We start from the raw sequence: 23,864 nt of genomic DNA on the forward strand, positions 1-23,864 counted from the left end.
CTGACCTTCATTTCATCTCTGATCTATCAGTGATGCTCATCTGATTCTTAAATATCAATTTATTTTGTACTCCCATATTTACTCCTTATTAAACATGCTCCAAGTGACTTGAGGAGGAGCTTCAAGGATAGGATGCAAAACAGGATGAGTTTCAGGAATAAAGTGAGAGTAACTACTATATTCTAATTTTTTAAGCTATAATGTTAATTGTTGATTTTACTTTAGTTCTAATTGAAAATATTTAAGGAGCACCTGGATGGCTCAGTTGGTTAACTGTCCCACTCTTGATTTCAGCTCAGGTCACAATCTCAGGGTGGTGAGATAGAGCCCCGCATCAATGCTGGGTGTAGAGTCTGCTTAAGATACTCTCTCTCCCTCTCCCTCTGCCCCACCCCAGCCACTCCTCAGACACACACGTTCTCTCTTAAAAAAAAAAAAAATCAAATACTGAATGCATACAAAACATAATCTGTGAGAAATATGTAAGGTACGAAGAACAGAATAAAAAGAGTAGCCTTGTATCCACAACCACATAATTAAGAAACACAACCATACCATTATCTTTAAGTCCTCTGTAGGTCCCCTGATCCTTATAACACTTACATGTCCTCCAGGGCAAGGCATTATTCTACAACTTTGGTTCTTAGCCTTGTCTTTCTTTATAGTTTGAAGACACACGTATCCCTATTTGATATACTGTACAGTTTAGCTTATTTTTGAACTTTATATAAATTAAATCATACTACACACATTCTGCAGCTTGCTATTTTTTGCTCAACATTCCCAAATTCATCCATAGTGAAAGGTATAGCTACAGTTCAATTACCTTGGTGTATAGTATTATTCTATAATATAAATATACTATAATATATTTATCTATCTCTTGTTAGTGTATATTTCAGGTGCTTCCCATTTTGGGAAAAGGGGTATACAAACGATGCTGCTATAAACACTCTTAACATGTCTCCTGATAGAGATGAGCAAGAATTTCTCCCAAGCAGTATTTTTCAAACTACAAATTGCAATCTAGTAATGGGTCATTAAATCATTTAGTTATCACAATCAGCATTTTTTAAAAGTGGAATAGAATACAATAGAAAATATCAAAATGTTAGCATAAATTCTCAGCAAAAAAACTATGAAAGAAGCAGATACACTATATTAAGTATCTCCTAAATTTTTATAGTGCTTAATTTTTCATTTATATTTTCTTTAAATATGATTACATTCATATTTGGTGCATATTTTGCTGTATTTTTACCTTCATTATAAGAGTAAGGACAATTACTATATGAAATTTTATTTCACGTGTGGGTATATTAGGTAATTAGGTAGAATGTATTTTTTTCAGTTTGGGGGTCATACTAATAAAAGTTTGAAAAATACTGCTTAAGATTATATTTAGAGGTAAAATCACTAAGTCATAGGCTATGAGCACTTCAAGAGTTCTCACAGCTCTACATCTGCACCAACACTTGACTCTCAGGCTTGGTAATTTTTTACAAATCTAATAAGTATAAATGGAACCTCAATATAGTTTTAATTTTTACTTCCTATTTTAACTATTAGGGCATATCAAAATCTCCCTGACATCAATCAAACAGCATAAGTGTGGCCCATCCACAATTCACAGCCCATTTTTCTATTCTCATCTAAGTGTTACCCTCCTTCAAGATTCAATCTCTCCCTTTCTCCATGAAGGCTTCCCCAGACTGTCACAGTAATTTCTACCCTTCCTAGATTTCTGTCTTGCCCATATTATTCATTGGACACATTACATACTAACTATGTACTCATAGTGTTTTCCAAACCAGATTAGCAAATGTTTATGAATGAGATGGACAAAGAATGATAAATTCAATCACATGAACACTAAGACTGTTTACAGACTACAGACCTCTCCTTTGAAAGAACTGACAAAATATGAGAATTCTCATCTATTCTAAAAACTATTTAGACCCTGGAAGGAAAGAACACTGAGCCAAATGATTAAAGTTTTAGAAGGGATTGCCCATTCATGTCAGCTAAACTTAACAGAAATTGACAACTTAAACACCAATAGCAAGCCCTTTCATGATAATTATTTAATAATTTGAATTTCAGCATTTGAGTGAATTTAGTAATCAACAAGTCCAAACATAAACTTAATTTTTAAATAAAAAAGCATAATACAGTAGGTAATTAGTTAACCCAAACTACGAATATCCTTGTAATTAGTTTGATAAATCTGATATTACACTGAATAATCATTAAAGTAATAAAGATGCACTCCCAATAAAAGACAATCAGTAACTTAAACCTTTAAGATTTGCAAAATCTTGTATAATGCAAAATATTTTCCTATTAAAGTGTGCTCTTAGTGATCTACTTTAAATAATGAAACTACAGGTATATACAGCTGTAATTCATTTTAAAATATAGCTTTATGAAAGTTTTCAACAAACTTTTCTGGATAGAGTACATTCTTAATGGTCTGGCATGAGTTAATATTAAAATAGCAAACAGAACTCAGAGGAACCATAAAGCATAAAGGGTGACAAGAGAAAGAATGTCTGGAACAAATAATTTATTATGGATAAGACATGAAATGAATAATTCACATCATGGTCAAGAGAAGTCTATAGAGTAAGAAGAGAATGATAAAGAGTATGACGCAGGAAAAAAGGGGAAGGAGGGGCAGCAGCATAAAACCTAAAACTCTATTGAGCAATACTTGAACATGTTAATATATTATTTATATGACCTACTTTCAAAGGGGCATGGAAGTTTTAGTAAAAAACAGAGAAGTTATGAAGCCACAACAACTAAAACAATGGTAAATGGAGGAGAAGGATGGGGTCACAGATCTAACTGTAACAGAACCAAAACTCATTTCTGAGCTTCTTACAAGATTAAAAAAAAAGAGGGGGGGGTAAAACATTGAAGAGCTATCAGCATCTAATTAAATACAATATACTAGGCTGTGAGTGGAGTCATATCATCTAATGCAATACGAGAAGGGGAATCTATTACCCGATTTATGTTATAACTATCAGTGACAAAGCTAAGGCAGTCTTACCAAAAGTTGTTATAGGCAATGTTTTATGCTATCATCAGTAAAATATGTTATATTAGATTACACTTTTATGAAAGTTTTTCTGCAACCAGCTAAAAAATAATGTGCATGAGTGCATGTATGTGTGTGTTTAACTTTCTAGAAATTTGACTAGATACATAAGATTTAAATAAGCTATAGGAATTGTCATTCTTAAGTGTCATTCTATTCCATAGGCTATAAGTCTTAAAAATTAAGAGCTACTTAATACTGCTCAGTGGGACAACAAAAACACACTAGAGGGACTTTGAGTTTCCACTCAAGCATGTAAGGAACTTGGAACTCATCTTTCCTATTCACAAACATGAAAAAAAGCTGAACTAACTAAAAATCAACAACTCTTCCTAAATCTATCAAAGAATTGGGTGGGGTCATAGAGCAAACTATTGTTCCTCAAACTAGAGAAACAAACAGGTAGGGACAGATAATGACAATTTACCAGAGCAGAAAACTCCTTGGGAACCACTACCAGAGTAGGAAAATCTAATGTGTAATTAACAGATTGCTGGAAGATCAAAGTGGGCAAGTCTTGAGAGTTACAAAGTCCAAAAAAGCCCAATCTTGGGGAAGTTTTGCCAGAGCCTAACCAACCTAGCTGAAAGGAAATACCTAACTCTAACACCCTCTACCCTTTCTATCAATCCAAGGGGGTGGGGGGACTGAGAAGTACTTATCATGGTCACAATGTCAGGACATAAGCTCTCTCAAATACTGAGACGTAGGGCACCTGGGTGGCTCAGTCAGTTACGTGGCTGCCTTCAGCTCAGGTCATGATCCCAGGGTCCTGGGATCCAGCCCTACATCAGGCTCTCTGCTCACTGGAAAGCATGGTTCTCTCTCTCCCTATGCCTGACCCTCCCCGTGCTGTACTCTCTCTCTCTCCCTCTTTCTCTGTCAAATAAATAAATTAAAAATAGTGGGTGTCTGGGTGGCTCAGTGGGTTAAACCTCTGCCTCGGCTCAGGTCATGATCTCAGGGTCCTGGCATGGCGCCCCACACTGGGCTCTCTGCTCAGCGGGGTGCCTGTTTCCCCACCCCACCCCCACCCCCGCCTCTCTGCCTACTTGTGATCTCTGTCAAATAATAAATAAATAAATAACTTTAAAAAAATAAATAAAGTTTTAAAAATATTTTAAAAAGAAAAAAGAGGGGCGCCTGGGTGGCTCAGTGGGTTAAAGCCTCGCCTTGGACTCAGGTCATGATCCCAGGGTCTTAGGATCGAGCCCCGTATCGGGCTCTCTGCTCAGCAGGCAGCCTGCTTCCCTTCCTCTCTCTCTCTGCCTGCCTCTCTGCCTACGTGTGATCTCTGTCTGTCAAATAAATAAATAAAATCTTTAAAAAAAAAAAAAAAGAAAAAAAGGGCACCTGGGTATCTCAGTGGGTTAAGCCTCTGCCTTAGGCTCAGGTCATGGCCTCAGGGTCCTGGGATCGAGCCCCGTATCGGGCTCTCTGCTTAGTAGGGAGCCTTCTTCCCCCTCTGTCTCTGCCTGCCTCTCTGCCTACCTGTGATCTCTGTTAAATAAATAAACAAAATCTTAAAAAAAAAAAAAACAAAACTGAGACCTAATTATGGAACTATAGAATGCTTCCCTTCCCTCTGACACCTCACCATATCAGTAGGACTTCTATATAACAACCAGAGAATACAATGGGCAGAATCATGCGTCTCTGATGATATTTAAGAAATTTCTAGAGAGACACAAATAAAAAAGAACAACAAAACAAACGATAGCTTCTGACACATATAGCTATAGCCAACGGTAAAGACAGCCTAAGGCCTATCCAGATAAACATAAAACCTCACACTAAAGGTCTGCTCACCTCAGAACTTTTTACCAATTTAGTCAATTTTAAGTGTCAACCTGGCTAGGCCATAGTACCCACAGTACCCAGTTTTTGATAGTTTTTGAGGAAACATGAGTCTAATGTTACTGCAAACATATTTTTCAGATGTGATTAACATTTAAATCAATGGACTTTGAGTAAAGAAGATTACCTCTCCATAATGTGGCTGGGACTCATCCAGTCAACTAAAGACCACAGAGAAAGGGCTATAGGCCTCTGAGAAAGAAGGAATTGTACCTCCAGACTGCCTTCTGATTGAGTTGCTACATTAACTCTTCCCTGGGTCCCTACCTTGTCAGCCAATCTTGCACAGTTCAGACTTGTCAGCCCACAATTACATGGGCCAATGCCTTAAAATCAACTTCCCCCCTCCATATAGATAGATACAGATAGATAACAGACATATGTATGCACATCTATTACTTCTACTTCTCTGAAGAACCCAAACAGACTTCGGTCCCATTTCGGACATCAGTCTTAAAATTGCAAGGACACGGATACCATCAACAACCTGAATCAGCTTAGAAGCAGATTTTTCCTACGTCAAGCCTCCAGATGAGAACACAATCCAATTGTAACCTTGATTACAACCATATGAGATCCCTACTATGTCCAGATTCCTGACCCACAGCAACTTAATAACTGTATAGTGAAATAACTGTATTTCACTAGCTTATGATAATTTGTTACGCAGCAACAGGAAAAACCAATATAATGTGATCTATTTTCCCACAGAATTTACACTAAAAATAATGGATAAGGTAGTTATGGAACATAAGCATTATAAATCTTGACAGTACAAAAAACGCAACGAAAAAATGCTGAGAATAAGAAATAAGTCCTCCAATTACTCTTTATAAGTTCACTTTAAAATGCAGAAGAAACAAAGGCTGAACAACTCAAAATACACTAATTTTCTTATCTTTTTACAGTGCACAGTTGAGAGATATTATATACATTTTCAGAATATGTTAGAAGCAAGAAGTATACTGCTAAATAGAATATTTAAGTAATAACTTAATCACTAGAAGAAATAATACAAACTCTAAACATCCCCAACTATCAACATGAAAATGCATGTATACGCAAACACGCAAATACACACAAATGAAAAATATAACAAATATAAAAAGCTAAGAAAACATTAAAAATGTAAACATTAGGACAGTCAGAGAACAAAGATCAAATATCAAGAAATGTAGGTGGGGTAAACTTATCTTTAAAAAAGGAAAGATGTATAGATTAAGTCAAAACTCACTTGCAGGGAAGATGGTGGATTAGGAGGATCCTAATCTCACCTCATTCCACATTCACAACTAGATAACACCCACATCAGAGTAAATAACCCAGAAAATGACCTGAAGATTGGCAGAACAGACTCTCCACGGCTACATACACTGAAGAAGGTAGGAAAGACAGAGACATGGTTGGGAGCTAAAGAGACCAATGGGACTGTATGTGGAAGGGAGGGACACTGCAGTGGTGGAGAGGGCAAAGGTGCCGCAGGCCACAGGGGATCTGCACAGGAAAGACAACCCTCCTAACATCTGGCTTTGAAAATGAGAGGAGCATAAATTTGCAAGTTCTTATAATCAGTGGGGCTTAACACCAGGAACTTTGAAAGTCAGCCAGCTTGGCTCTGGGAGAGCCTAGAGAGCAAGAGGAAACAGTCTCCCACCCTAAGCACTACAAAGAGCCCTGCAGAGATAAAGCAATAGAAGCAGCAATTTGAAAAATGCCTCGGATATACAGGAATATTTCCTCGCCAATCTCAGAGGCTGTGCTAGAGGTACATATTTCTTTGGGACAATTCTCCAGGAACAAAGGAGCTAAGTGGGTACCATTTCTTTCTTCACCCACCAGCCTGGAGACAGAAACCTGCAGAGAACCAGCACAGCCCCAACACTCCACCTAGCTGGCTATCAGCATACCTCCCCTTCCTCCCCACACCCCCATCCTTATGCTTCTGTGATCCACACCCTCCAACCTTGGCAGGAGTTTTGGGCAGCTATAGGTCCCCTTCACTAGTGGACAGGTTTGGACCTTGCCAGAACTGTTTGCCCTGCCCCCCACATTCTCCTATGAACCTAAGCACTCTAACATTGCAGCACTTTTCTAAAGCAGCTCCAGGTCCCCTCCCAGAGCCGACCTATGCAAACATTGCTAACACTGTGCTACCATGTTCTCCTACAGACCTGACTACTCCAATACACCCTTAGAGCCCATCAAAAGCAGTGTCACAAGCCTGGCAGTGTGCAAGCAGACCAAACAGGGGCCAGCATCACTCCAAAGAGACTGCTGCTCTAAGAAGAGGGCAAGATCACCAAACACACCAGTCCAGCTGGGGACCCAGCAGTGGGCTGGGGGCAGATAATCTGGTCTAACTGCAGGCTCTTCCCAGCAATGAAAGCTTCTCAGGAGACAATATAGGGAAAGCACCCTGCAGTTCAGTGCTACTACATCTCTGGCAAATGCCTGGTCTGACTCAACTCAGGCCCAAGGTGGCCCCAGTCTGGTCCACTGATAGAGGGACCAAACCCTGCCAATGACAGGCAAAGAGAACCACTGTAAGTAACCGGACTGAAAGGCAAAAGCAGTTCAGCCACAATAATAAAGCACGTGCAACACACATAGAAGAGAACAGGGGACATTGCACTGCAGACACTACAGGACCTCTTCTTCATAAGGTCACTACTTTCAAGAGCAAGAGACACAGCTGACTTTTCTACCACAGTGAAACAGACAGAGAGAGTTAGACAAAGTGAGGAGACAGGGAAGTATGTCCCAGAAGAAAGAACAAGCCAAAATCACAAGAGAGCTAAATGAAATGGAGAGAATATGACTGATAGAGATTTTAAAGTAAGTTCATAAAGATACTCACTGGGCTTCAGAAAAGAGTGGAGAACTTCAGTGAGATACTTAGGAAAGAGAGAGAAAACATAAAAAAGAACCAAACAGAGATGAAGAACTTGAACTGAAATTAAGGGGCACCTGAGCAGCCCAGTCAGTTAAATTGTCCGACTCCTGACTTAGGCTCAGGTCATGATCTCAGGGTCATGAGACCCAGCCCCACATCAGGCTCTGTGCTCATCAAGGAGTCTGCTTAGGATTCTCCCTCTCCCTTTGCCCTTCCCCCACCACTGACATGCTCTCTCTCTCTCCCCAAAAAAATAAAAATAATAAAAGTAACTGAAATTAATACACTACATGGGGGGCGCCTGGGTAGCTCAGTGGGTTAAGCCTCTGCCGTCAGCTCAGGTCATGATCTTGGGGTCCTGGATCGAGCCCCGAATCGGGCTCTCTGCTCAGTGGGGAGCCTGCTTCCCCCTCTCTCTGCCTGCCTCTCAGCCTACTTGTGGTCTCTCTCTGTGTCAAATAAATGAATAAAATTTAAAAAAAAAAATACACTACATGGGATAAATAGACTAGAGAAGAAGATGAACATATCAGAGACCTGGAGGAAAGAGTAAGGGAGAGCAATGAAGCTGAATAGGTAAGAGTAAAAAATAATAATACAATGAAAACACATATAGGGAATTCAAGGACTCCATCAAGTATAATAACATTCTCATTATAGGAGAGTAAAAGGGGACAGAAAATTTATTTGAAGAAATAATGGCTGAAAAATTCCCAAATCTGGGGAAGGAAAGAGAAATCAAAATCCCCAAGGCATAGAGAGCCCAAACAAAATCAACCCAAGGAAATCCACACCACAACATATAATAATTAAAATGGCAAAAAGCAGTGATAAGGAAAGAACTTTAAGAGCAGCAAGAGAAAACAGTTACATACAAGGGAAACCTCATAAGGCTACAGGCTAATCTTAGCAGAAACTTTTCAAGCCTGAAGGGAGTGGTATGATATATTCAAAGTGCTGAAAAAGAAAAACCTGCAGCCAAGAATACTCTATTTAGAAAGGCTATCATTCAAAAGGAAAGATAAAGAGTTTCCCTGACAAAGAAAGTTAAAAGAATTCATCACCACTAAACCAGCCTACAAGAAATGTTAAAGGAATTATTTGAATGGAAAGAAAAGGCCATTACCAGGAGTAAGAAAAGCAGGAAGCACAAAAGCAAAAAAATTAGTATATCTATAAAATTCAGTCAAGGAATTCACAAAATAAAAGGATGTAAAGTAAGACACCATGTACCTAAAAGGTGACAGGGGAGAGAAGAAAAGAATGGTTCAAACGTAAGTGACAATTTAACAGAAATGGCTATATGCATAAGATGTTATATACAAGCTTAATGGTAACCACAAATCAAACACCATAACAGTTGTGAAAAAAATAAAGAGAAAGAAATCCAAGTATATTATTAAAGAAAGTCAGAAAACTATGAGAGAGCAAGAGAAGAAAGGAATAGAAAAGAACTACAAAAACAACTATAAAATGAGTAACAAAATGGCAATAAGTACATATCTGTCAATAATTACTTTGAATGTAAATTAACTAGACGCACCAGTTAAAAGACATAGGGTGATAGACTGTATAAAAAAGCAAGACCCATCCATACGTTGCCAAAGGAGACTCATTTCAGACCTGAAGGCACATGCTGATTAGAAGAAAATGGATGGAAAAACATGTATCACGTAAATGGAATTGAAAAGAAAGTTGGGTAGCAATACTTATACTGGACAAAACAGACTTTAAAACAAAGATGGTAACAACAGACAACGAAGGACACTACATAATCAAAAAAGGCACAATCCAACAAGAAGATATAACAATTATAAATATTTATGCACCCAACACAGACACACCCAAACACATAAAGCAGCTAAAAACAACAAACATAAAGGAAATAATCAATAGTAGCACAATAACAGTAGGGGATTTTAACACCCCACTTACATTGATGGATAGAACATTCAAACAGAAAGTGAACCAGATGGATCTAACATATATATTCAGAATATTACGTGCTAAAACAGCAGAATACACATTCTTTTCAAGCGCATACAGAAAACTCTCCAGAATAGATTACATACTAGGCTGCAAACCAAGTCTCAAAAAATAAAAAAATAAAAAAAATCAAAGTCATAGATAGCATGCACTTTTCCATCTACAATGCTATGAAACCAGAAAAAAACACTAAGGGAAAAAATCTGTACAGAACAATATAGAGGAAAGTTAATTAACATGCTACTAAACAATGAATGGGTCAACCAAGAAATCAAAAAGGAAATTTAAAAAATACATAGAGATAAATGAAAATGAAAATACAACAGTCCAAAATCTTTGGGATGGAGCAAAAGCAGTTGTAAGAGGGAAGTTTATAGGAATACAGGCCTCCATCAAGAAGTATCTCAAAGGAGATCATCAAGAAAAATCTTAAATACACAACCTAACCTTAAACCTACAAAACCAAGAAAAAGAAGAATAAACCAAACCCAGATCCAGTAGAAGGAAGGAAATAATAATGATTAGAGCAGAAATATATGAAATAGAAACTAAATAATAATAATAATAAATAATTTAAAAACAGATCAATGAAGCCAGGAGCTGGTCAACAAAATTGACAAACAGCTGGACGCATAAAACAATTTTTTTAAAAGAGAGAGGACAAACGATATCATAAGTGAAAGAAGAGAAATGACAACTGATACCACAGTAATACAAAAGATTTTAAGAGAATACCATGAAGAATTATATGCCAATAAATTGGAAAACCTAGAAGAAATGTTCCCTAGAAACATATAACTACCCAAAACTGAATCAGGAAAAAATAGAAAACAGATCAGTTAGCAGCAAGGAAACCGAATCAGAAAACGCCCAACAAAGTTTAGGACCTGCTAGCTTCAAAGGAGAATTCTCCCAAACATTTAAAGAGGAGTTAATATCTATTCTTCTCAAACTCTTCCAAAAAACAGAAGGAAAGGTTCCAAATTCATCCAGGAGAAAAGCATTACCATGATACCAAAAACCAGATATACACTACAAAGAAGAGAACTACAGGTCACTATTTCTGATGAATACAGATGCAAAAATCCTCAACAAAATATTAGCAAATCAAATCCAACAATACATTTAAAAAAATATTCACCATGACCAGTGAAAATTATTCCTGCTATGCAAGGGTAGTTCAATATTCATAAATCAATGAACATGAAACAACACATCAACAAAAGAAAAGATCAAGACCATATGAACATCTCAAAAGATGTAGAAAAAGCATTTGACAAGGTACAATATCCATTCAGACTAAAAACCATACCTCAACATAATAAAGGCCACATATGAAAATTCACAGCTAACATCATACTCAGTGGTAAAAAAACCAAGACCTTTTCCTTTAAGATCAGGAACAAAATAAGGATTTCTGCTCTCACCACATTTATTCAACATAGTACTGTAAGTCTTAGCCACAGCAATCAGACAACAAAAAGAAATAAAAGGAATCCATCTTGGTAAGAAAGAAGTAAAACTTTCATTATTTGCAGATGACATGATACTATACACAGAAAATCTAAAAGACTCAACACACACAAAAAAAAAAAGAAAAAGAAAATAAAAAAGAAACTATGATAACTGATAAATTAATTCAGTAAGGTTGCAGGATACAAAATCAATATACAGAAATACACTCCATTTCTACACACTTATAATGAAGAAGCAGGAAGAGAAATTAAGAAAACAATCCCATTTATAATTGCACCAAAAAAAATAAATAAATAAGATACCAAGGAATAAACTTAACCAAAAAAGTGAAAGATTCATACTCTGAAAACTATAAAACACTGATGAAGACAACACAAAGGAATGGAAAGACATTCCATGCTCATGGATTGGAAGAACACTTATGATTAAAATGTCTATACTATCCAAAATAATCTACACATTTAATGCAATCCTTATCAAAATACCAACAGTGTGTTTTGTTTTGTTTTTTTCACGGAACCAGAAACACAATCCTAAAATTTGTATGGAACCGCAAAAGACCTTGAAGAACCACACCAACCCTGAAAAAGAAAGACAAAACTGGAGGTATCACAATTCCAGACTTCAAATTACATTAACAAGCTTTAACAATCAAAACAGTAATGTACTGAACCAAAAATAAACACATACATCAGAGAAACAGAAAAGAAAACCCAGAAAGAATCCCATAATTATGTGGTTAGTTAATCTTTGATAAAGGCGACAAAAATATACAATGAGAAAAAAGTCTTCTCTTCAACAAATGGGTGCTGGGTAAATTGGCCAGCTACATGCAAAAGAATGAAACTGGACCACTTTCTTATATTATTCAACAATATTCACTGAGAATCTGTTATATGACAAGCAATAAAGAAATATTGGACATCAGGGATACAAATGTGAATGGGTACATGAGGTTCCCCATCCTCTCACAATATGTAATATCATGTAGGAGAATATGGTTACTTGTACCTTACTTTTATCCCCACCCTACTCCTCAAAGGGATTTAAAAATCATTAAAGGCAAAAATTGTAACTCTAAATTTTCCATAGTACCATCACAGGATAGTAGACACATTTAGTATATTATATACCTTGTAGAAAGTTATAACCATCACTGAACAAAAATATACATGATTTAGGCTAAGAAATTAGGGCCCCTAAAAAACAAATAATTTCTCTTAAGAAAATTTAATATTTTATCCATGAGCTAAGTGGTTCTGCTTAAAAAAGGTAAATAACTAAATAGTATCTACCTAAGGAAGAGGAAGTAGAAAAAGAATTTAGTAAAGAAAAGGGGAAATATATTGTCATTTTTAAAAGTCAACATTTTAGGGGCACCTGGATGGCTCATTCCCTAAGTGTCTGCCTTCAGCTCAGGTCATGATCCCAGGGTCCTGGGATCCGGCCCTGGATCAGGCTCTCTGGTTGGCAGAGAACCTGCTTCTCCCACTCCCACTCCCCCTGCTTGTGTTCCCTTTCTCACTGTGTCTCTCTCCATCAAATAAATAAATACAATCTTTAAAAACAAAAGAAAGAAAGAAAGTGTCAACATTTTAAAGAAATGGTATGCTATACCTAGCTATCTAGATCTGGTAACCTGAGCATTCCCTAAAACCAAAGAGTGGCAAAATCCATTCTCTTCTATACAATAGAGTTATAACTGAAGACAGGTTCTCAGCCTGGATTTACATTTTCCCAAACCTCCTGAATCCTGGGGTAGCCAATATGGTTAATTTTTCTCAGTGAAGTATAAGTACAAATGGCATTTGCCACTTTTAAGTCATAAGGTTGTATCAGGTAGCTTAGCCTAGTTTAATTAATATAGAAAGCACACAACAGTTATTTATCCATCTTGGGATTCATTTTGCTCTTTTTTGATATTCAGGTAGCAAATACAACTTTTTTTTTTCCCCCAGAGCAAACTGACTAAAATGTCATTGCTAAAATTTTATCATTATAGTATCAATTATGATATTTCCCATAAGGAAAACACATTAGAGAACATTAAAATTTTAAATTTATATGTCATATAAGAGTCTATATTCCATTTTAGAAAGTCATTATATAGATGTAGAGAGCATAAAAAAACTGAATCTTTTCTAAGTTAACCTTCACCTTAAGTCCTTTAATAAAAAAAAGACCATTAACAGTAACCAAACTTAGACCAAAATTCTCCTAAAACTTTAACTGACTAGGAAGGAAAATAGAGTCAAAAGTCAAAGAGCAACGTCTCCTAAAAGAGGATCTATTTGGGGCGCCTGGGTTAAAGCCTCTGCCTTCGGCTCATGTTATGGTCTCGGGGCCCTGGATCGAGCCCCGCATCGGGCTCTCTGCTCAGCAGAGAGCCTGCTTCCCTTCCTCTCTCTCTCTGCCTGCCTCTCTGCCTACTTGTGATCTCTGTCTGTCAGATAAATAATAAAATCTTAAAAAAAAAAAAAAAGAGGATCTATTTACCCAGGAAAAATTACAGGCAATTCAGCATATAATAAACAACTGAGTACAAAATGAATTTAAATATTTTATCACAATATAGGTCATTATTAAAATAAATTTCTTTCTCCTTCATTTTTGAGATGTTTATACTTTGAAAATAGCTCTGGGAAGCACTGATCACATGGATTTTCCAGTGATAACATACTAATTATGCAATTGTACATAATCTTATTATATATGTAATTGAATAATTTACTGATTGTATGTAAAATGGATTGTATGAATCAAAAGTATAAGTTTTCAAGAGATCAAATAGAATCATCCCAATTATTTGTTAATCTTTTTTATAAATTAAACCATCTGAAAATTCATGTTTCAATGATACTGCTAGTAATAAAATGGTAACTGCTAATAATAAAAGGTAAAGTTTAATAAGACAATAATTGCTAGATTCTTCTATAAAACCATAACACTATCTTAAGAGTTTTAAAGTGTAAATGGCACAGCCTATTAATTAAAAAAACCAACAGGCTATAAACAAAGTACAATAGTGAAGAATAATCTTATATATACTAGTTTCTTATATAGTAATATAAGTACTATATTAGATTAGTAATAATCTTATATAGTAGTTTCAAAATGGTAATGATTTGGTATAATGACCCTAATATTCTTAATGAACATTATTGCAAAAAAAATTAAAAATAATTGTAAAGATCTACTAAAATAAAAATTAATTTTTAGTATTTTCTGGCACAACACCAACCTGTTCCAATTCTTGTATTTTAGCATCCTTGACTTGCAGAATTTCTAAAATTTTTCTGTCTTTAGCTTCAGATTTCTGTTTTTCTCTAGAAAGAAAAATATAGAGTTTATTCGTCAAAATTGGTAGCTAGTCCTCTAAATTTTCACATCCTGAAAATGAGTACCATTTTATAAAATATAGAAAATTAAATTATCTGGGGTTTACAGTCCTTTCAGAATTAATCAGAAACCATATGGCAAGTGACAACAACTTACGAACTACTGACAACTAAGACAACTTCATACCAAAACAACAATTTAGTTTCCAGATTTAGATGCATGATAAAAAAATACTTAAAACGTGTTTAATATTGATTGCAATAACCACTATATCATCAATTTAAAATAAGACAATATGTTTTTAATATAAATACTTTAAACCCATAATTAATAATAAAATATCATATTTCTACTATTTATTTCTATTTATTTACTTCTATTTGAAGTAAAAGACTCAAAAGAGAGCTAGAGATTTCATAACAACAAATTTTTAAAAATGGGATAGAAATTTATTGGGCATTTATTTATATTTTTTAAAAAGTTTAAAAATAGATAAACAGTCTACAGCCATACCACCCTGAACATGCCCAATCTCATCTAAAAATAGGTAAAGAGAAACCTATCCGAAATCACTAATGAACCCAAAGTAGACAAGTAAGGAAGAAGAAAAGAACCCTCAATTGTGAAACAGTGAAATGAACCAAAGGGCCTTAGAAGACACAAAAGAATTATCAGAATGAAGAGACACCAATCAGAAAAGTCCATCATGGGTTATAAGAGATAAATTCAGATGGTGTACTGCTACATTTTAAAAACTTAAATTAGACTTTTCCAATAAGTTAGCACAGTAAGTTTACACTTTGAGGCTCTTCCCCGTTCTCTCTATTTATAATATTAGTAGATAAACATAATAGAAAAAGATTAAGGAGACAGGCAAATCTCTAAGGATCACAAACTAAACAGAAATACAATGCTATAAACAAGAAGGAAGCTGTTGTATACTGTCCAGATCTCAATGCAGGCAGGCTAAGGTGAAAAAGAGCTTGGTGCCTGGAGACAATTGGGAAAAAGTGTGCTGCTCAATATGTAGAAGGATAGTACACTCATTGTTAGAAACCAGAGACTAGAGTAGGACTCCCAGCTCCTGAAAGGAGTCTGGAAAAAAATTTCTCCCCACCCTCACCTGGAACTAGGATTACATGAAAGTTTAGAAAGGCAAAATTTAGAGACAGCACCCCAATCAGGCACTGAGACAAAACACTCCACAGCTCAGGCACTAAATATAACAAATCCTCTATGTCACTGTTGGCTAAAAGCCCCAAGCTACCAATATAAAACCTAGTTCAGGATGGGGTGAGTGTGACTATTCAGTGGCAAGCACAAAATTTCTAGAGAAAAAGAAAAAGCATTAGACAAAGAAGGGTGGTGGAGAAAGGAGAAAGAGAACAGTAACAGCCATCCTCTTACTCAAGATTTGACCACAGATTAAAAAAATCCAAAACACAAGATGAAAACAGACACTTCACACTCACATAACACATACACACACTAACTCAATAATTCAAAGAAGCAATCACTCTAGACAAAATGAAAATAACAGAACACACTGAAGAAGACTTTAAAATAAGTAAGGATTTTTATGACCTAAAAAGAATGACTTAAATTAAAAACAAAAACAATAAAAACAATTCAATGGGCATACCTCAAAACCAGATGTAAGAAGAGAATAAGGCAAAGGGATGATAACAATGAGATATTCATCCAGAACACTATATAGAGAAATGAGATTAAAAATATGAAAAGACAGTTAAGACATGTAGGTTTCACTTGAAACTCCCAACATATGCCTAAAGAGTTCCAGAAGTAGATAATAATGGGATGAAAGATAAAGCAGTATTTTTATTTTTTTTAAAGATTTTATTTATTATTTATTTGACACAGAGAGAGAGAGAGAGAGAGAGATCACAAGTAGGCAGAGAGGCAGGCAGAGAGAGGGAAGCAGGCTCCCTGCCAAGCAGAGAGCCTAATGCGGGGCTCGATTCCAGGACCCTGAGACCATAACCTGAGCCAAAGGCAGAGGCTTAACCCACTGAGCCACACAGGTGCCCCAATAAAGCAGTATTTTTAGAAGAGAACTGATGAGAATATTTTAGAATTAAATAGAATCCTCAGATTGAAACAATATCTACCAGAACAAATTCCTAAACACACACACACACACACACACACACATTAATCCATCATTCACTCAACAAGCATTTGTATGACAGGCATCATCTTAGGGACTAAGGATCTGTAGCAAACAAAATAAACCAAGTGCTTCCTTGATGGAATTAATGTTCTAGCTTATAGAATCTGAAAATAAATGATATTAAGTGAATACATAATATGTCAACTGGCTAGAAGTATAAGAACAATAAACGAGTGTAATGCAGAAAGGAATGTCTCATCTTGGAGAACTGGGAAGCAAAAGGAAGGTTGCTGCTATTTTATGTAGGATAATGTAAAAATGTAAAAAAAATAATAATAAAAAATAAAATAAAATTTAAAAATTTAAAATTAAAAAAAGGATAATGTAAAAATGATTGCCCTTAAAGATGATAGGTAAGCAGAAACCTGAAGGAAGGAAGGAAGGAAGAGTCATAGAGATTTCAGGGAAGAGTTTTCCAGGCCTTGGGACCAGAAGCAAGTGCAAAGACACTAAGGCCAAGAGCACAATCGATGTATCTAAAGAACAGTAAAATAATAATGTTCATACAAAGGGAAAATGGTGGCTGAGGACACAATGGTCACTGGAAATAAAGTAATATATGGCCTTTTAAGCTATATATTGGATTTGACTCTCAGTAAAATGGGAGGACAGAGGAGGGTTTTAAATATAGTTGTAACATGAATTAATATTTCATGAATATTATGGGCTGAGGACAGACTCTAGAAATCAAAAGTGGAAGCAGAGACAACAGGAGTCAACTAAAATACCACGGGTGAGAACTAAAGATGAACTGGACAAGATAGGTAATGGTGGTGGTAACTGAGAAAGTGATAAAATTCTTAATAATTTGTAGCTAGAGTTAACAGGATTTCTTGAAGCAGTAGATAAGAGATATAAATGAAAGAGAAAAGTCAAGAATGGTTCCAATATGTTGTCTAAATAACTGGAAGAATGGAGTAGACATTATCTGAGCTCTAGATGAAGAGAGAGAGGGAATTAGACTTGGGGATTTGGACACGTTAAATTTGAGATGTCTAATCAACATCCAAGATGTGGTTGACACAAGCCTGGAATCAGTCAAGTAGTGAAGGCTGAAGATAAAACTTTAGGCATCATCCAAATATATTTAAGACTAAAGGGTAGGTGAGATCGCCTAAGGAGTGATTTTGGATCGAAAAATCTGAGGATTTGGGTCCTGAAGCACTCCACATTTATAAGTTAGTAAGATGAGGGAAAAACAACCAATGATACTACGAAGGATAAACAGTCATGCAAAAGCAGAATCAAGACAGAAAACTAATTGAACAAGTATTCCTAGAAGAAAGGAATCAGCCTTGGCCAATGCTGCAAACATGGTAAAGAAAATAAAACTGAAAATTAACTATTGGGATTTAGCAGTATTGAAGTCACTGGTGATTTTAACAAGAGCTATTTTAGGAGAATGGTGGATATACAAGCCTAATTGGAGTGAGATCAAGAGAGAAAAAAAAAATGGAGATAGTAAAGACTACTTTTCAGAGGAATTTTGCTGTAAAAAGGAGCAGAGAAATGGAACAGTACTTCAAGGGAAATGTGAGATCAAAAGAGATTTATCTCAAAAGATTGAAGATAAAACTGCATGTGAGTATGTTGACAGGAATGATCCAGGACAGTGAGTGATACTGCGGATGTTAGAGAGAGAAAGGAGAACTGCAGAGTGACATCCTTGGGTCCTTGAGTCTTTAGTGTACACAGTTTGGGCTTAGATGACAGCATAAACAGTTCTTCCAAAGAAATAAAAAGAGAAAATATGGGTACAGATTCAGATATTTTGGCAGGCATGGTTATGGGAAGACGTGAAAGCTCTCTTCTAAAAGCTTCTATTTACTCAGTGGTGTAGGAAGCAAGGGGATTGTCAAGAGTTTAGCTAAAGCCACTCCATGATTGCTGCCTTGGCATCCCCTTGGGTTTGGCCAAGCAGCCGGAAGTGACCTTAAATGAAGCTAGCCCATGCAACTGCCCCAGATAGCAGCCTGCAGAGTCACAAGTAAGTTCTTCATAGGACTTCTCCAACAGCCCTTGTGATCAATTGTGTCCCCTACCTCCCAACGCCTTTCCATTTTATGTCCCTTATAAAAAATCAATCCCCCATAGAGCTGATTAAAACCTGGCTCTTTTGGTTTGACCAATCCACCTTAGCCTAGAAAACCCAAAGCGCTCTACCTGCGAAACCTCAGAAAAGCATGTGCCCAGATCCTATCTTTCCCCATACTGTGCCTTGACTTCCCATGTGGCCCCTTGAGGTATGCTGGGTACTTTCTCCCAGATCTGTGAATAATAAACCTCTATTTTAATTTCTCTTGTGGTCTGTTGTTGAACCATGGCTCACCATCCAGCACCCTGTGCACCACTTAACATTAATTTAACAAATTCATAACAGCTATCCATCACCTGAAAGTGAGAAGGGGAAATGAAGTGTTAGAAGCTGACAAGAGAGTAAACATCAAATAGCCTTCTGGGATACTGGGATGGTAAGTGAGTCAGGAAAAAAATAAATAAATAAATAAATAAATAAATAAATAAATAAAAATAGGATATCACCTAACCAGTGCTAGAGACCATGAAGGTTAATGGTCATAAATTCACATATGACCAGACATCATGGTTCAGATTTTTTCTCTAGCCATGTTCAGCCCTCTGGATATAGGTACACAATACAAACATAATATTTTACAACTACTGTTTTTACTGTTTGTGCTTTATCATGCTTTATTATTTTATTTTCTATTAACCAACTCTTGATAGCACATCTGATTCATAATCACAGTCCACTGTCTTCAACTAGGCTCTCTTTATATTTGTGGTTCTTTTATTAATAGTGAAATTAAGCATTCTTTCATCAATTGAAATGCTTTTCCCCTTATTTTTCCTAAGTTTCCAGTGCCAGTGAATGTATCTGCCATTTTTTATTTTTTGATGTATAAAACTATTTTGTATATTAAAAATATATGCCCTTTATCACTATATTGTACACCTGCAACTAACATAACACTTTATGTTAACTATCCTGGAAATAAAATTAAAAACATAACAAAAAAAGAAAAAATATATATATACCCTTTGGCTTTCATTTGTCACAAAATTAAAATAAAAAATAAAAAGAGAAAAGAAAAAAATATATATACCCTTAGGCTTTCACTTGTCACTACATCGTATACCTGCAACTAATATAACACTATATGCTAACTACCCTGGAATTAAAGTAAAAAACTTAATAAAAAAAAGAAAAGAAAAAATATATAAATATATATATACCTTTTGACTTTCATTTGTCACATATACTCTCAAATTATCACTTGAACTTTTAATTTGATATTATAAACCCATGAGTATTACAAAAGAGTACTACATCAATTCAAGGTATATGCATCTGGGGAAAAATGGCTTCAAATCTCAAAGGGAAGGGCATGATTGGGTTTACCCAACATGTAACAGGATGTAACAGTCAAGACATTAATTATAGTCAGAAACTATCCCTGTAAGTTGCTTTCTGGATATGCTATGAATCTAACTTTAAATTCTCAGGAATTAGTTTAATTTATAGGTATCAACTTTTTCTAATCCACTCTTTTATAATAAGCTTAAAATCCCCACCAGTGTCAAAATACATTCTCGTGGTCCTTTTAAATGAGATAGAATAAAACTAGACTACATGCCACAAAACTCAAACAAAAGCATTACTACAGCTTCCAAATGAACTCGGTACCAGGGTAGTTATTTCCTATGACACAATTATGTAGATAATTCAGTCACAGTCTAACCCAGCGGATCCTATACTATAGGTCATCAGAGAAGTACAATTAGCATCACCTAGGAACTTGCTAGAAATGCACTATCTTCCAACCTCTCTAAGGGCAGAGAGTCTAGAGTAGGGCCCAGCAATCTGTGTTTAACCATAACAAGGTTCTATGGACTGAATGTTTCATATTCATATGTTGAAGCCCTAATCCCCAGTGTGCTAGTTTTTGCAGGTGGGGCCTTTGGGAATTCATTAGGGTAGAGCCTTCATGGAAAGGATTAGGCAATCTACAAAGAGGCAGGAGAAGGATGATCTCCCTATCATGTAAAATTACAGCAAGAAGGCAGCTGTCTGCAACAGAACTCTCACAAGGAATGGAATCAGCAGCCACCTTGATATTGGACTTCCTAATCCTCAGAAAAGTGAGGAAATAAATGTTTGGCTTTTTAGCCTAATCTACGGTATTTGGTTATTACAGCTTGAACTAAGACACAAAGACTCCAGTGATGCTGACATACATAAGTCTTAGTCACCGAAATCACAATAACTGATAAAGCTGAGTAATAAAATGTAGGTCATAAATGAAATATAAACTTCCAGTCAAATATAAACTTCAAAAATATACTTCAGCGATGTATTTTAAAACAAAAAAACCTCCAAAGTTAACGATTATATTATAGTTTTGAAATTGAAAAAAAAAAAATCCCAATTCAAAATCTATATAGAGATTTGTCCAGCAGCTCCTCCTGGTGGTACATGATATGTAATATTTTCATAACAGGAAAATGTTCCCAAGAGAAAACAGCACAACAATATGAATACATTTTTACTTAAGATAATACAATTTAAAAAGTTGTTTCAAGCTGAAAACATCACCAACCTATTAGGTCAATCCAGTTAATATATATTCTATGTATTTATAAGATGTAACGAAAGGTTCCTAAAAAAAAAAAAAGACACTGTCAAGAAGTTGATGATGATCAATGACTGAGACAAACTCCTGTTTAGCTAATTAGAACCACTGATGTGCAATAATGATGTGAGCTAAGAATATTTGCAGACTTCTTTAGGATGAAAAATGAAGTGAAGAGAAGCTGTCAAATGTGTACAAGTTTAAAGCTCCAATCACTTTTCCCAAGAGTACTACCCATTTAAACATTTAACATTGCTGTACTTAGTCACATGAATTACCATGTTAACTTTTTGCCATTTTTCTAAACTCAAAAATCTGAGAAATTATTCTAAATCATTAAGAAGCAAAATTTTACTGTGTTATAGACCATGCCATATATTATACAATATGACAGGATCATATTTTCTGGGTTTGAGCCCATTTTTAATGAGATGTCAAAAATGAAATATTAGAGTCTAAAGAGAAACATTTAACTATAAATGAGGCAATGATATCGGTCTGATTTAGAAAACAAAGAAAATAAAAAAGCAAAACTTACTGACATTGATTATTCTTAATTAACAGATTAACAGTAATGCACAAAATAAACCTAGTTGGACTTAGTTTTCTTTCATTTGAGCACAGAATCTATTAAAATGTAGATTTTCTTACTAATGACTTTCCATTTAAATGCTTTCTCAATTTCTGGTTAACATTAAGATTCTAAAACAGTAAGACTGATAAAAATGGAAGTTTAGGGAAATGAGAATTATACCATTATCAAATTATCTATCCTTTTATTCATGAACTGTTTCATAACTTTTTCTACTTTGAATATGCATAATAAATTGCTAGGATAGTATCTATGAATAATATAGTAAGAAAGCTTGAAAAAAAAGAAAACTTAAAAACCTAACACAAATATTTTTCAAATATGTTTACTCCAGAGTAAAAACAACTATTGAAAAAACTCTAATACTCTTAATAAAAATACATTATCAAATCAATAGATCCTAAGACCTTTGGTAGAAAATATTTTAAAGGTCCAAGTATATTTAAAATATCTATTTTGTTTTAAGATCAAAGCTTAATTTTTACCACATAATCCAGAATTTCTACATATATTTTATACTTCGATATAAAAAATATATTTAAACTATATATGAAAGGCAAAACTTGTGCAGAAGACTCAGCCTGATAGGTAAAAACGGACAGATTATTTTTTTTCTTGTTTAATCAAGTAGTTCCAAACCAGAATAAAGAATGGAATTAGGGTATAGCAACTTCAACTGAATTTGTAAATTATGGTATACGGATGATCTCCATAAACAAAAAAGCAATAATTTACTAGAATGTCACAACTTAGATTTAATACAGTACTGAATAAAATACTTTTGTTTTAGATACCCACTCAACATCACTCCCAAATATATAAAGCTGAAACTCCACACATTTTCGGTTTTATAGTTAGAAACTAAATGACTTTATCTGGTTCCTGATTTTCCTGTTTCTTCTAACTACATGTCCAGATACTTCTGCATATACTCAACACTCATTATCTAAAACATCCAGAAAAGAGCTGGAAAAGATTGTGTATTATATGTCTTTAATAACTGTGCAGATATTTTTCACTCAGAATCTAGAAGTCTTTCACAGTGTTCAAAAATATCAGCACTTCACAACAGACTGTTTTAACATCTGCACATCACCAGGGCTGCCCCCAAGGATTTTTAAATGATGCCTGCCTGTGCTGAATAAAGTGCTAACTTGCACCTTGCATTTCAAACTGTGTCCTGAGCAGCCATCCAGTTGGTACAACACCAGCTGAATTCCCACAGGCCACTGTTCACTCAGGCTTGACTGCAATTATCATGTCAATATTTTGTGCTCCGATATGCAGATCTGCACACATGCAAGCTGCATAATACTTCCTTCTCCATGGAATGTTGACTTATGTTCAATGTTCTGGGAATTTTTAATGAAACTAGAAATAAACTTACATCAAATAAAGACAATCATAATTATTTTGCCCTAAAAATTATATTCATGTTACCTCCTGCCATCCATAGGAAGGCTAAATTTTTAAAGTAATTATGCTTCTGTACAAATTCACAATTCTTTAATTTAAAGATCTTCATAAAAGTTAAAAGACTATTTGTCAAGCTTCTTGCAAAACTAAGAGTTCAAATGTGTTTTTTCACTCTTCATTATTCATTCTTTCCCCTTAAATGGTAAAGCGGTTCCAATTAGACACCTTTGTATTAGTTCCTTTCACTATCTTCCTCTCCATCCCTATCTCTGCCTAGACATTCATGGCTGTTGCACCAGGAAAAGTCTTCAGCAAAATATATTTATGGCCTGTGTGGAGCTGCCTAGTAGCACTGC

At 35.3% G+C, this 23,864-nt stretch overlaps 1 protein-coding gene across 7 annotated transcripts in view; it reads right to left on the reverse strand.

The window, feature by feature from the left end:
• Window positions 1–23,864, reverse strand: part of CNTLN (centlein) — a 307,186-nt gene that overhangs the window by 225,647 nt on the left and 57,675 nt on the right. For all 7 annotated transcript variants that reach the window (XM_032880530.1, XM_032880532.1, XM_032880534.1 and 4 more), the window contains exon 3: window positions 14,560–14,644. In XM_032880530.1, coding sequence (XP_032736421.1) covers window positions 14,560–14,644 — 85 coding nt within the window. The remainder of the gene's footprint in view (window positions 1–14,559; window positions 14,645–23,864) is intronic.

This window comes from Lontra canadensis, unplaced genomic scaffold (genome assembly GCF_010015895.1).
Source record: "Lontra canadensis isolate GAN:19392208 unplaced genomic scaffold, GSC_riverotter_1.0 scaffold70, whole genome shotgun sequence".
Classification (NCBI taxonomy): Eukaryota; Metazoa; Chordata; class Mammalia; order Carnivora; family Mustelidae; genus Lontra; species Lontra canadensis.